Here is a 13,027-nt window from a genome sequence, read left to right as displayed (position 1 = left end):
TTTTTTTTTACTTAAAAAAAGGTTAGGAAATTTTCAGAGCAAATAATTATAGATAGACACATCAAAAATATTACTTATTTAATTTTTATATTGATTTAGGGTTATTATATATTGCTATTACTTATCACAAATTGATGTGTATTAATAAAAAAAACCATGACGCAGCAGCCAATCAACACACACACACACACACACACATACACACATTCGTCGCCATTTTGAGAGCACTTCCGTTGAATGTCCACAGAGGTCTAGTTTACATCGTGCACTTGGTACGGATACTAACTAGTAACTTTCTATTAAATTATTTTAATTTCGATGTATTCAAAGAATGATGTACTAAATTGGTACAGTATGCATCAAAATGATTAATTAAATGCATATATTATATATATGTTTTCACGTATCGCTGAAATTAAAATAACTCAATAAAAAGTTATTAGTTAATATCCGTATCAAATGCACGATGTAAACTAGGCCAGACTCTCTATTTCTCTAGGAACTCTAGGATGAGTGCATCATTCGTGACCTCTTTACGTAGTACGTCGTCCTACATGGCTACATAACCTATGCTCGAATTTTAACCCGTCAAATTTATAACGAACTTCAGAGAGAGGTTTTATATCTGACGAACCACGAGTTGCAAGAGGGTAAATATTCTTTTCTTTATGGTGAAATGCTCGCATAACAAGGTTGGTTGGTTGCTAACAATCTACATCTATTTATGATCGCTTTGTGGATGATAATGTAATCCCCGATGATTTCGGAGCAACCCGAGCCTCGGTAACGACTTCTAGCCGTATATCTAATGTTTGCCAGGGATGAGTGAATGATAAAAAAAAAACAAAGAGAAAGATTATACGCTGACCTTTGTGTCTCGACGATTGTGCTTGCATGAAATGTATTGTTGATAAGAAAATATTGTATTGTGCACTTAATTAACTAGTTTAAAAAGAATACTGTTATTTTATACAACTTGAGGTAAAGTCTGTTCTTTGTATAGCTGTGAACTAATATACGTTCGTTATACTTAAAATAGAAATGGATATATATTTGAAATTTAAAAGCGAGATAGAAAAGCTGCAGTCTCTATAAATTGCATGATGTATTATTTTAATCTTGTTTACCGAATGTTAAACAGTCAAAGTTTCATAGCGTTTTCAAATGAAATAATTAGTGCAACATTGATGCACAATTTAGTGCAATTTAATCCTTTTAAGGTTATCGTGATAAGAAAGAATATGTAATTAAAAGGATTAAATTATTTATTAACACTGAAAATGTGTGAATTTGCATTCAGTTGCACTCAGTGTGCACAAGTGTTGCACTAGTTTTTTCAGTAGAAGACACTTAGTACAATTCAGTACAGTGACAAAAAATAGGATTAAAGATATATATATTTTAATAAGATATGTATTTTAAATTATTTAAAATATATGTCTTATTAAAATACATATATCTTTAATCATATTTCAAACCTTAAATATGTATCTATTTTATTTTAAGAGTAATTCAGCTACAAGGAATAGATCAACTAACTTTCTTATTGTTATTATATGTTAGGATTCACTGTTTCAAAACACATTCATTTTGTATGTTTTTTCTGATATATATAAAGGTTTTTGTGTCAATGTATCAAAATGAGTGTATCAAAACATAGGTTGGTATTTTCACAGTTGGTTCTTTTTTTTGAGATTGTCTTCAGTAATGTCTTAAGAAGCTAATAGGTTCTGTAATTGACTTATAATATTTTAGGATTGTATTAAATAAGACGGTCTTAAATATAAGAATATCAACTATAAATATCAGCCTAAGCACCGACTATAAAGCTTTTATATTTTGTAGATAACATTATACTTGAGTTTATATAGCGATCGCCATTATAATAAAAATACAATTTCAGTTATAATGTCAAAGACGCACAGTCCAACACATTTTAATGGAGAAACAGACAACTTTTATGATCCAAACTTTCCTGCGGATATTAACACGCGGATGCGAGTTCCCAAGAGCATTCGTGTAAACGGAGATTATCCAAACGAAGACATTGCTATCACAAATAGAGCTACGTGGAATCAAGTACCTGCTATGGATAAACTTGAAATGCATGTGCCAGAGAGAATTCTCGTTGTCGGTGAGATTTTATTTTGAATGACAGAAATATTTGATTATTTTACTTTACTGGTTCTTTTGTAATAATCTTATATAAATTATTAATTGCAGGACAAGAGCAACATGTTGGTACCAAGGCACCACCGCCAGAGATTGTTTTAGAAAATGCTGTAATGCGCACTGAGCCCGCTATAGTCAGAGTGCAGGTAATATATTTAAAAAATTATAGATTGACAATTTGTCATCAAATATTTATCGTTATCAACAGACACCTCCAAGAATCTTGACTCTAGACAATCACTACTTCCCAGCAGTGGATGAAGATGACCCTCCTATAAATCACAATGAAGTTGCAAAACCAGTGGATGTACCTAAAACGTATAATGCAGAAACACAGATAACAAGACATGTCAGGTACGGAATTGTTGACATTATTAGGATAGAATCTTTTGCAGAATACTTTATTTCTTATTTGTTGTACTTTTATATAGAGAACAAACGCCCTTTAATGCTCTTGACGTGTCTCTGCCGCCCAATGAGGAAGTTCAGCACTTACGTCGTCAAGTAGGTAAATTAAACCGCAGAGTGATGGCACTCGAATTAGATATGCTACATCGCCAACAAAGAGACAAGCTTCTGTATATTGCGACTGTAGCATATTTCATTTTAAAAGCTTTCTCCTGGCTAACCAGAAATTAAAGCAAATTAAAAAGAAGAAAGGAATAAAAAAGAAAAACGCCAGAGATATTTATTTCCTTAAAACAAAAAATGATAAACCAGCATTGAGTCATTCTTGCTGTAAAAAAGTATAACCAAAGACTTTTTATTACAGTCTCATATGATCAGTCATCGAAGATTAAACGACGATGCGAACACGATATAGCATACGCGTGTGAGTGTTTCTATTATATAATTAGGAAGACAGATGAAAAGTATGATGGTCGGATTGTCTTATCATATTAAAAGTAAATCTCGCTTAATTTTCAAGAATATGTGTGTACTCTGTTAAATTTGACAATACGTTATTGTTAATGTATATAAAACATTCGGGGAACTAATAAAGTGGGTTAATTTTCATATGATGAATATACCAGACAATAGTCATCGCATGTACTAGTATACTAAATTCATCAAATGAATATCTCATTGAATATATCTTAATTTTCCTTTTCAGTATTATGATGACAGTCCTAGAAATGATTTATTTTTTTGCGATATCATGAAAATGATATTCGTTGTTACATTAATTCAAATAGTATGATTTATTCCTAAATAGTTATTTTCTGTGGCCATAGCAATTAGAATTGTAATCTTATCTAATATTGTGACTAATGATATTAATAAAGTTATTATTACCAAAATTTTATAACGTTACAAATGCACATCGTATAAAATTATGTAATTAGGAATAATATGTACTTAGATAAGACATCATAAGTCAGCATGAAAACCTTCCTTGTGACAAATTATATTTAACTTTATTTTGGTACTTATATATCTTTTGTCGTTTAGATTACTTACAGATAATTGCTTTCGAAATTGTAATAAGAATATGTGTTAATATATTTTGTGAAACATTATTTTTGTTATATTATTGGAACAAAAATCTCTTATATTTTCCTTTAAAAAATTAAATTGAGAAAATTTTGAAATTTTTGTTAGTACTATTTTTAACTTCTAATTACGCTTCTATACTTATTTTCTAGTTCAGATGATTCAGATTATTGGAAAATTTCTCGCTGTTTATAATTATTATGTTTATTATATTTTCTCAGGTTTCTTTTTTTGCATTTTTATATACGGAAAGGTATGATCACAGCACGATTGGTAAAAAATTGTTAAGTAAAATACATATGATCAATTGTGCTGTAATCGTTAGTAATTATCGACGAGAAATTTTCCAACAATTTAAAGCTCCTAAATTAAAAAATAAGTATAGAAATATAATTAGAGATTAAAAATAGTACCAACCAAAATTTGAAAACTTCCTAGAACTTCGAAAAAGTGAAAAATCTGTATATTTCAAAAATCAATAAACTGCTAGGCGTGATTAGATAAAAAGGAACATTAATTAATTATAAAATTCCAAGAATCGCAACTTTGAAAATTTTTAAAACTATGTCTGTGAGATTACAAAATGCAAGAATTTTATTTCTTAAAAATTCGGAAGAGAATATAATTGAAAAAAATATCATAAATATCGAAATTTAAATTTTACAATTTCTAAAGGTTTATTATAACTTCTTTTTTTCGTTATCTACGTTAGGATTTATCTACACGACTATTGTCTATTTCTATCAATGTAGATTAACTTTAATTTCAGTTTAATTTATTCTTTATATTATTCTGTTTCTTAGGCTAGTATTCATAGTCCGTTCTTATAACTGCTATCTTAAACTGTTATAATCCAATTACAGTACTATATATTAGCATTTTAAGACATTACTTAAGACAATCTTAAAATAAGAACGGGATTATAAATACCGGCAATTGGCAAAAAATAAAAAGTGAGTTAAATCAAGGTTAAAGTTAACCTATATTGGTAGAAAAAGACATACAATTATTATACTAATGCAATACAAAATTATGATGGTTAAATATTTAAATACGATATATTATATCACAACGAGAGAGATATATAACATCGTCTTAAAAAGAAAGAGAAGAATATATCCGTAGATGGCTCTTCATCACTACAGCTAACTTCACGCTATAGATCAGACGCTCCATGTGTGCGTGTTTTTATATATTCTTGATACAAATATTATTTTCGCATTTATAAAACGAGACAAATCTATATTTAAGTTTCAAAAGGAAGAGAAGGCACGTAATTAAGGGAGACGATACTTACCACGACAGATTTTTCAAAGTCTGGTTGGGGAAGCCTGGTGACATTCGTTCGAGAGCGCGGGTTGGCACGCTTGCGAGTGGACACGGGAGGTCAGTGCACGTCACGTAGTTGTTGCTCGAAGCCGAGGAATCCGTTCGGAGACTTCGGTTATTCGAGGTGGCCCGTCGTGCCGCAAGTGGGATTAGTGGGATACGCAGCAGCGAATTGCTCCGTCAAAGACTTCCGAGCGGGCCGGGGACATTTGGTGCGCGGTCAGGCTCGGTCTGCTCACGCTTGGTTCGCGCTCGACGAGACTACGGCCACGTCGGGCGAACGCACGCGCGCGCGCGGTGGAACAGCGGGAATCGCGGTAGAGAGAGAGCGAAATCGCGGACGCCGTGCGTGAGACAACCCGGGTGTGCGAACTTGCGAAGCAGCCGAGTTTACCGCGAGGAAGCAAATCAGCGAACGAGCGAGAAAGAGAGAGAGAGAGAGAGAGAGAGAAACAAGCGGACGAGATCGCTGGATGCAATCGCGCTCGCGATCGTCCCAGCCGGTGCACCCTTTGACTCGACCGCCTAGTCCATCCTAAGAACCTAGCTCGTCCCCCTCCGATACGATCGCCGCCGCCACCGCCGCCGCCGTCGTTCGACGCCCGCCGCCGACGACGACGACGACGACACGCGAGGCAGCCGCGCGAGTCGCAGGTTATGTCAAGCGGATTGGCAGGCGCTGTCTCAAACCAGGTCAGTGTGTTGTGTTGACGCGCTACGCGCCGCGCCGCGCCGCACCGCGCTGTGCCGTACCGCCGTACCGCGCCGCGCTGTGCTGTGCCGTGCCGTGTCGTGTCACGCCGTTGCTGTTGCTGTTGCCGTTGCCGCTCTATCGCGGCAGGACAACTGACACATACCTCCCTTCCTCACGTGCCTCCCCCCTGCTACCGTTACGCTGCCGAGGGCTGGCACTTCTCTAAATTTTGTATGTTTTTTCATGCAACGGTATGCAGCGGATGAAAGGACAAACCGGCAACCAAGGTGAGTAACCCCGCCAGCAACTCGCACCCTGACGACCTTCCTCCTCGCTGTTACTCGTCGTCTAGAGCTCTCATAGAGGAAGCGCGCGAGTTGAATTGAGAGCAGCGAAGAGCAAACTCTTTTATTGGAGGATAATACTACGTTAATCATTCGGATGCTCGGAGAAATGTAGTTGTGTATACATTGAACGTGTGAGGTTTGTGATAGCCGAAGAATAGATCTTGTTGCCTGCGTAATGAAGAAATTGAACCCTGTCACAATGTTCTCCAGAATGAAATTAAAACATTTTAATGCGCTATATAATCTGAATCTCGTGAATCTCTAGAATACAACAATGTTGATCCTTTTTTTATCATTAGATTTAATTTCAAATCTTTCAACTTATATAACTGTAACTATCGAGTTATATATAATACATTGGATGTGTACTTGTCTCTTGTTAATTTACTGATCTGAATGATGTAGCTTCAATGTAAGGTAACAATAAAGAGTTATAAATCATCTTATCGTACTGTTCTAGTATTTACAATGCGAGTTTATATTTACTTCGGGAACCGTCTTAAAATATAATATTAACAATCTATTTGAGGAACAAGCAATATTTAGGCTGCTGTCTTATCACGTGTGCCTAATTGCTACATATACTTTTGAACTCTGAGTAAACGCAGTTCTGTTTCGGACAGTGAGCAATGGTCCTAAGGAACACCAGCAGCAACAGCAAACGGAGCATGCCGCTGGCGAGGACACTGGTTTCGACTCGTGGCGAGGCGGCAACAATGCTCAGCATCACTCGAGTTATCCGATCGGCACCGGCGATCCGTACAGCCCGTACTACGCCGGTACCTCGTTCCCTTATCAAACCTTCGGCGCCGGTGATGGCACCTGGTCGAACGGTACCGATCCAGTCGCCTTTCTGTCCGGTTATGGTGGTCAAATAAGCCACGATGCGTACAGCATGGATGGCATGTTCTCGGCGTCGGCAGCCGGCGGTGGTTTCAGCGCGTTCGGCCAACCGCCGTTCAACTACTTCCACGGCAACGGCGACTTCAATACATGGGGCACTCCAAGGAGGACCAAGTACGAGGATTACTATCAACCACCGCGCGGCAACGAGAGCTATGTTAATCCGGCGGCGAGCGGTACCGGCGAGATCAAGACCATCGAGCAGGGCGTCCAGGGTCTGTCGATCGGCGGCAGTGGTGGCGGTGAGTTACCACGGCAAGATCAACAACATCCGCAGCAGGCCACGGCACAGCAGATCAAGCCCGAGCCGAAGGAACCGAGAAAGATAACGTGGGCAAGTGTGGCGAGCCAGCCGGCGAAACCGGGGCCGCCACTCTCATCCTCGCAAGGAATGAAGAAAAAGGCGGGCATGCCGCCACCGCCTATCGTACCGGGTAAACATAATATGGACATCGGGACGTGGGGTGAGGGCAAGTCTTCCGCACCGCCGCCGCCTACGGCACTCCCGCCGCCGCAGGTGCAGCCGCCGATTCCACCGCCACCGCCGCCCGTCCAGAGGCAGCAACGACCGCAGCAGCAGCCCCCACAGCCGTGTTGGAACAGACAGCCATCCGTAACGGCAACCCCACCGATCCCGCAACCACAGTCGCAGACGCAAATCCATATGCCGCCGCAATCGCAGCAGCATCAGCAGTCGCATCAACACCACCATCAGCAGCAGCAGCAACATCAGCAAGTGCAGCAACAGCAGCATCAACAGCAACAACAGCAGCAGCAACAACAACTTGTCCAGGGCAACCAGTCGCATCCAGTTCTCGATGAACTGAAAGTAAAGAACGATTACAATCCCGTGGAGTTTGATCAAGCCGCGCCTGGCGCGAGGTTTTTCGTGATCAAATCTTACTCGGAAGACGACATCCATCGGTCCATCAAGTATGAAATTTGGTGCAGCACGGAGCATGGTAACAAACGGTTGGACCAGGCTTACCGGGAGGCAAGTCGCGAAGGTGCGCCCCTTTATTTGTTCTTCTCTGTAAATGGATCCGGTCATTTCTGCGGCATGGCGCAGATGGTCTCCCCTGTTGACTATCAGAGCAACAGTAGTGTCTGGTCTCAGGACAAGTGGAAGGGTCAGTTTCGCGTCCGTTGGATATACGTGAAGGATGTTCCTAATGTGCAACTGCGACACATTAAGCTTGAGAACAATGAGAATAAACCGGTGACCAACTCGCGAGACGCACAAGAGGTTCCGCACGCGAAAGGTGTCACAGTATTGCGCATCCTGCATACCTATCGTCACTCTACGAGCATCTTCGACGACTTCGGGCATTACGAACGCCGGCAAGCCGAGGAGGATCAGCGTAAAGCCCCAAATCCTATACAACATCATCATTCTTCCTCTAATCATAGGAATAGAGGACATGCCTCAGATATATCCAGAGACCACCATCAGCATGGTCATCAACCTCATCTGCATCAGCGCAAGGTAGATCCTATTGAATTTTCTTCGATCTGTACTACGAAATCTTCAAACAGGATTCGCTTACAATCATTTAATAATTATTATGTTATTTTATATTGCAGGAGCGTGGTGGTCGTAGTGGTAGAGGAGGTTCGCGCCAGTAGCGCTTAATATTGAAGAGACGTAATGCTGTTAACGAGAGTAATCGATGTAAAGGAAGCACGCTACGACTAATAATCACGTCCTACAACTTATCTTTGCTTTCCCGGATCCACGATGGGCTTCTTCTGATTTCCTGTGATCAAACATTTGTTGTTGACCTCGGCCGTGTTGTTCTTTCGTTAAAATGATTAATCCGATAATCAGATAACACTAGCATCGCGTCGACATCATGGTAAAATAATATATAACCGCAACTTCTGAGGAAAAGGACGAGAAGAGAAAGAGAAAGAGAAACTCCTTAGCGGAAGGATAATGCACTATTTCGAAGGATATTTGATTAACTCCCTGACGATTATTAAGTATATATAGTGTGGTGTTGCGTGCTATTCATCGAAAGGTGTTTCTTAAACGTACAAATCATAAAACAGGACAGAAGACAGGAATAAAGAGGAAAAGGGGGGAAAGAGGGAAAGAAAGAAAACGCGGTATAGAAGAAAAAAATAAAAAAAACTGTAATATGTGGACTAATCCTTGTAAAATGCTTAAACTTTTGTTGAAAATGAAAAAATCTATACAAGAACATTATATTATAAACAAGTGTCATTTGGATTGGTTATATATCGTTTTAAATACCAATGAACATTCAATCTGGTGCCTGCAGCTCGACAGAAGGGTCGAATTCCCCCTTAATTGTTAATAAGGTGCAGGGGCTTGTTACAACGTCCTCAGTTGTATTTATAACCATCATGCTTCACAAAATGAATTATACGGAAAATTATTGGCGTTTATTTTAGCGCGTATTTTATATCTGTATTGCGAATATATCATCTATTATTATATTATTCATGGACTACAGAGAAATGAGTTGAAAATAATATAACGAAAAGTGAAATAATATTACAATTAATCTACTGTAATGTACACGATTACGACGATCATTATTATTGTACCATTTGATGACATTTCATGAGATATGATTCTTATTGTTAAACGCATCTCTGTTCTCTGTTTTTTCATTAGATAATAACATTCTTTGCAATGATGGCAACGTTATATTGTGAGTGGTACTGAATAATGTAAACGAATTCATGTTCCTTGATCAATATGTGGAAACAGACTCCTAAGTATTATAACGATACTAAGTAGATGTTCTTTTTTATAATCAATTTTAAATCGATTTTTTACATTTAAAGTAAATTTTTTAATTTCATATCGACTTGTAATAAAATACTTGTAATAAAAACTTGATAATTCGATGTTTTGCTTTTGATTAAAGAGAAATTTTGAATTTCAAGGAAACAATTTTTTGTTAACATTATTCAGAATTACTCTGTATATAAGGCAGTGCTATTTTTATAAAGGACGAAAAGAATTGCTTGTAAAATTTATTAGCGAACCTCATAGGTTGAAGCATCGGTATTGAAAATGCCGATAAATCCATTTATGCGTTAATTAATTAATTAAGTCGTTGTCAATTCTTTATGACCAGTCATATCAAATTCTTTGTCCATGCATTTGCCTGTACTAATATCATCCTCGATGTTTTTCGCGGTTACATTATCCGTGAAAAGCTTTTGTTCATCCTCCAGCGTTTGTATCTTTCTAGCTTCAGCGTCCACGTCGTCCTGTAGCATATCCTGTCGTAGAAAATAATTGCGCAGATTCTCCAAGACTTTCTGGCAAAATTTATCGCTATTTGCGTCAATATAGCGATACACGAATAGATCAGCGCCGGTAATGATAAAGCGATGATTAAACACGTTGATGCGTGCGCCAATGAAAAGATCCTGCGGCGTATAGTACTCCGGATTATCGTTTCCTGTGCATGGTTTCGGAATCAATCTGGAGGATAGGAAGCAGCCCTCACGTCGACCAGAATTTGGTTTCTCGATCTCATTGATTTGAATGGTACCGTGACTTAGGCTGTACTCCAGCACGAAGTCACGGCCCTCATCCTCTGGGTGTATTGCATCCATTCGCGCGGAGTAGCGCAGCTTCTTCGGGAAGTTTTCCAGCTGGCGAATGACATTCTTTTTGGGTGGCTTCGGTATAAACGACAAACAGCTAGCGTACGTATCTTCGGGACTGCCGAACTTTATGTGCGGTGGTATCTCGTACTTCGGTGCTGACCTTTCCACTTTTGTGGAGATCGGAATTGCGTCCAGTTGCGGTGTACCTAGCATGTCGGAGTAATATTTGCGCGTGAAAGCATCGCAGTCATGCAGCAGAAAGCATCGTCCGAATAGGAGGATCGTTTCGCCTACCTGAAAACAAAGTAATAACATGGTTCATCATTTGCTTTTATTTACTCTGGAGAAATATGTAAATATATATTTTACTGAATTTATTTATGCTACGCCTTGAAATCGTCGATGTTAAAATTTTTTATTTTATCAATTTACAAATTTAATTTGCAAATTCAGTATCATCTTGAAATGTAAAAGAGAAACTCGTTTGTTGTTATTTGGATTTTTATTTGGGATCACCTTTCAGATAATTTTAAGATTGCATTTTATAATCAAATAACACGAAACAGGTGGATTTTATAATTTAATTGTAGTCTTATTTATTTAAAGTACAATATTGCATCCACAAATGTATAAGACTAAAATGTATGAGACTAAAATAAGCCGAAATGGCCTTACTCTAAAATCTCGCGGTGCATAGTACTCCACGATCTCGGGATCTCCATATCCCATATAGATACTCGGATGCCAAGATGGCAAATTCTGCCAGTTCTTAGGCACACGCATTCGTTTCAGCAACATCGCCACGTCCTTGCCGTCATTGGGTTCGTGAATCTCTCGGATCGCTACGGTGTCATCCGTCAGGAAATACATCACCCGATAACGATCTCCATTCCATGTTGCATCAAAAGACAGCACCATACCATCGTATTCGAGAAAGCGTCGCCTGGAATCGTCGCCCATCACTCGTGTGACCCCTGTTGGTGTCCTGCACATGGCATCGCGCCATTCAGTGTAAGGATCCGCAGGAAGATTTTCTTTTTCACCGACATCGATACCTTGACTCGTCAGGAACTCTCTGGTAAACGGGTCACAATCGACGATGTGATAAACCACGCCATAAATACCTAGAAGAAATATGTTTCATTTAATTAAAGATAATTTGTACGTTCGATCTAATAAAATATAAATGTACACATATGTATGTGTGTATTTATATTTCAATAGTTAGGATTTAACGTTTGGTATTTTAAATTTTAATATTTTTATTTTGAACATGTTATATGCGTACACATACGCATAAAATGCTTCAGAATTTCTTTCGATTTGATTAAAGAAATTCTGAAGCTTCACATTTGATGATTAAAAACATACTTCCAAAAAAAGTCTATTGGTAAACAATGCATAAGGATGCCGGGTGTGTATATAATATATATATATATATGTAGAATAGAATAGGATATTTATTCAGCGTATTTACATGCCAAGAAGGGGACTTGGTTTACAATTCTCCTTAACTCATCCATACCTTTCATACATTCTTATGTGTTTACACACATATTTTTTCTATTTCCTATCCTTATGATCAACTATACACTACTTATTTTGTGTGTGTGTGTGTGTGTGTGTGTGTGCGCGCGTGTATAAAATTTTAAAATTATATATTTTAATTTTTAATTTTATTTACAATATACTTTCATTTTATGCATAATTTTTATTACAATGCTTTTATTATTTCCCACAAATCCTGAAGACACAATTTTAAGCTAACAAATGAAATATAAAAAAGTGTAATGAAACACAAAGAGAAACAAAGAAGTTTAAACAGATCTATAAAAATATAAAAAAATACCGATGCAGTCATAAATAACAAAATCATATAATACAGTCGATTACATAATAGAGATGTCTCTTCGTTCTCTGTGTTTATTTCTTCATATACAGGGTGTCGTTCTGTATATACACTCTGTATATCTATAGAAACGTTGTAATGAAACATTTCTAATCGTGGCACCAGAAACCATTCGTCATCCGATATTTTCACATGCCCATTTTCGGCACAATCAGACTCACCACTTAATATCAACAGTGGTTATACTTTTCTTTGACCGTCAGTCTGAAATTTTTTAAAGATGTTATACAAAAATCATTCACGTTCTAAAAATTTCTTTGAAATAAATAGAAATAGATAGTTACAAATAAAGATAGACATATAATTATCTCGGAAATATTATTTCAAGATGAAACTTCAAGGATCTCGTATCAAAATGCATCACCGGAAGTAGATCATTGAAATGGCTCACTTTACATATTCACTCGCTGATGATTCCTCCATTTGTTCCATTATTACTTATAAATAATTAATTTCGAGCATTGAAGAAAATTGAACCTCGCACGTGAAAATCTCATTCGAGACTGTGATACCATAACTGAAATCACGCTACACATTCATCACGTGTTCATCCGTTAAGCCCGTATCAGACTACCGACTCTATAG

At 37.8% G+C, this 13,027-nt stretch overlaps 3 protein-coding genes across 8 annotated transcripts in view; 2 read left to right on the top strand and 1 right to left on the bottom strand.

Moving 5' to 3' along the window:
• The first annotated feature begins 441 nt into the window (after positions 1-441).
• On the top strand, positions 442-3,297 carry Tango11 (transport and golgi organization 11). Of its 4 annotated transcripts, none has more exons than XM_018458716.1 (5): positions 442-650; positions 1,904-2,134; positions 2,224-2,318; positions 2,381-2,526; positions 2,604-3,297. In XM_018458716.1, the coding sequence occupies exons 2-5, from the start codon at positions 1,909-1,911 to the stop codon at positions 2,809-2,811; spliced, it is 675 nt and encodes a 224-aa protein (XP_018314218.1). In that variant the 5' UTR covers positions 442-650; positions 1,904-1,908; the 3' UTR covers positions 2,812-3,297. The 4 variants fall into 4 exon arrangements, with proteins under 4 accessions (XP_018314218.1, XP_018314217.1, XP_018314219.1 ...); XM_018458715.1 differs by having other exon boundaries at positions 1,898-2,134; XM_018458717.1 differs by lacking the exon at positions 442-650 and adding an exon at positions 657-783.
• Positions 3,298-4,962: 1,665 nt separating this feature from the next.
• Ythdf (YTH domain-containing family protein) lies at positions 4,963-9,714 on the top strand. Of its 3 annotated transcripts, XM_018458721.1 has the most exons (5): positions 5,061-5,688; positions 5,949-5,976; positions 6,660-7,675; positions 7,715-8,425; positions 8,524-9,714. In XM_018458721.1, exons 1-5 carry the CDS (start codon positions 5,653-5,655, stop codon positions 8,563-8,565), a joined length of 1,833 nt encoding a protein of 610 aa, XP_018314223.1. In that variant the 5' UTR covers positions 5,061-5,652; the 3' UTR covers positions 8,566-9,714. The 3 variants fall into 3 exon arrangements, with proteins under 3 accessions (XP_018314224.1, XP_018314223.1, XP_018314222.1); XM_018458722.1 differs by lacking the exon at positions 5,061-5,688 and adding an exon at positions 4,963-5,052 and having other exon boundaries at positions 6,660-8,425; XM_018458720.1 differs by having other exon boundaries at positions 6,660-8,425.
• A 120-nt stretch (positions 9,715-9,834) lies between these two features.
• Positions 9,835-13,027, bottom strand: part of LOC108729547 (EF-hand domain-containing protein 1) — a 5,643-nt gene continuing 2,450 nt past the window's right edge. Inside the window, exons 4-5 of the mRNA XM_018458712.1 lie at positions 11,209-11,657; positions 9,835-10,827 (exon numbers count right to left, since the gene is read on the bottom strand). Coding sequence (XP_018314214.1) covers positions 10,024-10,827; positions 11,209-11,657 — 1,253 coding nt within the window. The 3' untranslated portion in view covers positions 9,835-10,023. The remainder of the gene's footprint in view (positions 10,828-11,208; positions 11,658-13,027) is intronic.

The sequence above is a fragment of the Mycetomoellerius zeteki genome, unplaced genomic scaffold, assembly GCF_001594055.1.
Source record: "Mycetomoellerius zeteki isolate Tzet28-1 unplaced genomic scaffold, Tzet1.0 scaffold758, whole genome shotgun sequence".
NCBI classification, from domain to species: domain Eukaryota; kingdom Metazoa; phylum Arthropoda; class Insecta; order Hymenoptera; family Formicidae; genus Mycetomoellerius; species Mycetomoellerius zeteki.
Note: the sequence above shows the minus strand (reverse complement) of the source record. Positions and strands in the feature narration are given on the sequence as shown.

Coding starts and splice junctions, on each gene's coding strand:
- Ythdf (XM_018458720.1), top strand. CDS start 5,653: ATGTCAAGCGGATTGGCAGGCGCTGTCTCAAACCAG. Junction 5,977..6,659: donor AGGACAAACCGGCAACCAAG/GTGAGTAACCCC, acceptor TGTTTCGGACAG/TGAGCAATGGTCCTAAGGAA. Junction 8,426..8,523: donor CTCATCTGCATCAGCGCAAG/GTAGATCCTATT, acceptor TTTATATTGCAG/GAGCGTGGTGGTCGTAGTGG.
- Tango11 (XM_018458716.1), top strand. CDS start 1,909: ATGTCAAAGACGCACAGTCCAACACATTTTAATGGAGAAACAGACAAC. Junction 2,135..2,223: donor AGAGAGAATTCTCGTTGTCG/GTGAGATTTTAT, acceptor TATTAATTGCAG/GACAAGAGCAACATGTTGGT. Junction 2,527..2,603: donor CAGATAACAAGACATGTCAG/GTACGGAATTGT, acceptor ACTTTTATATAG/AGAACAAACGCCCTTTAATG.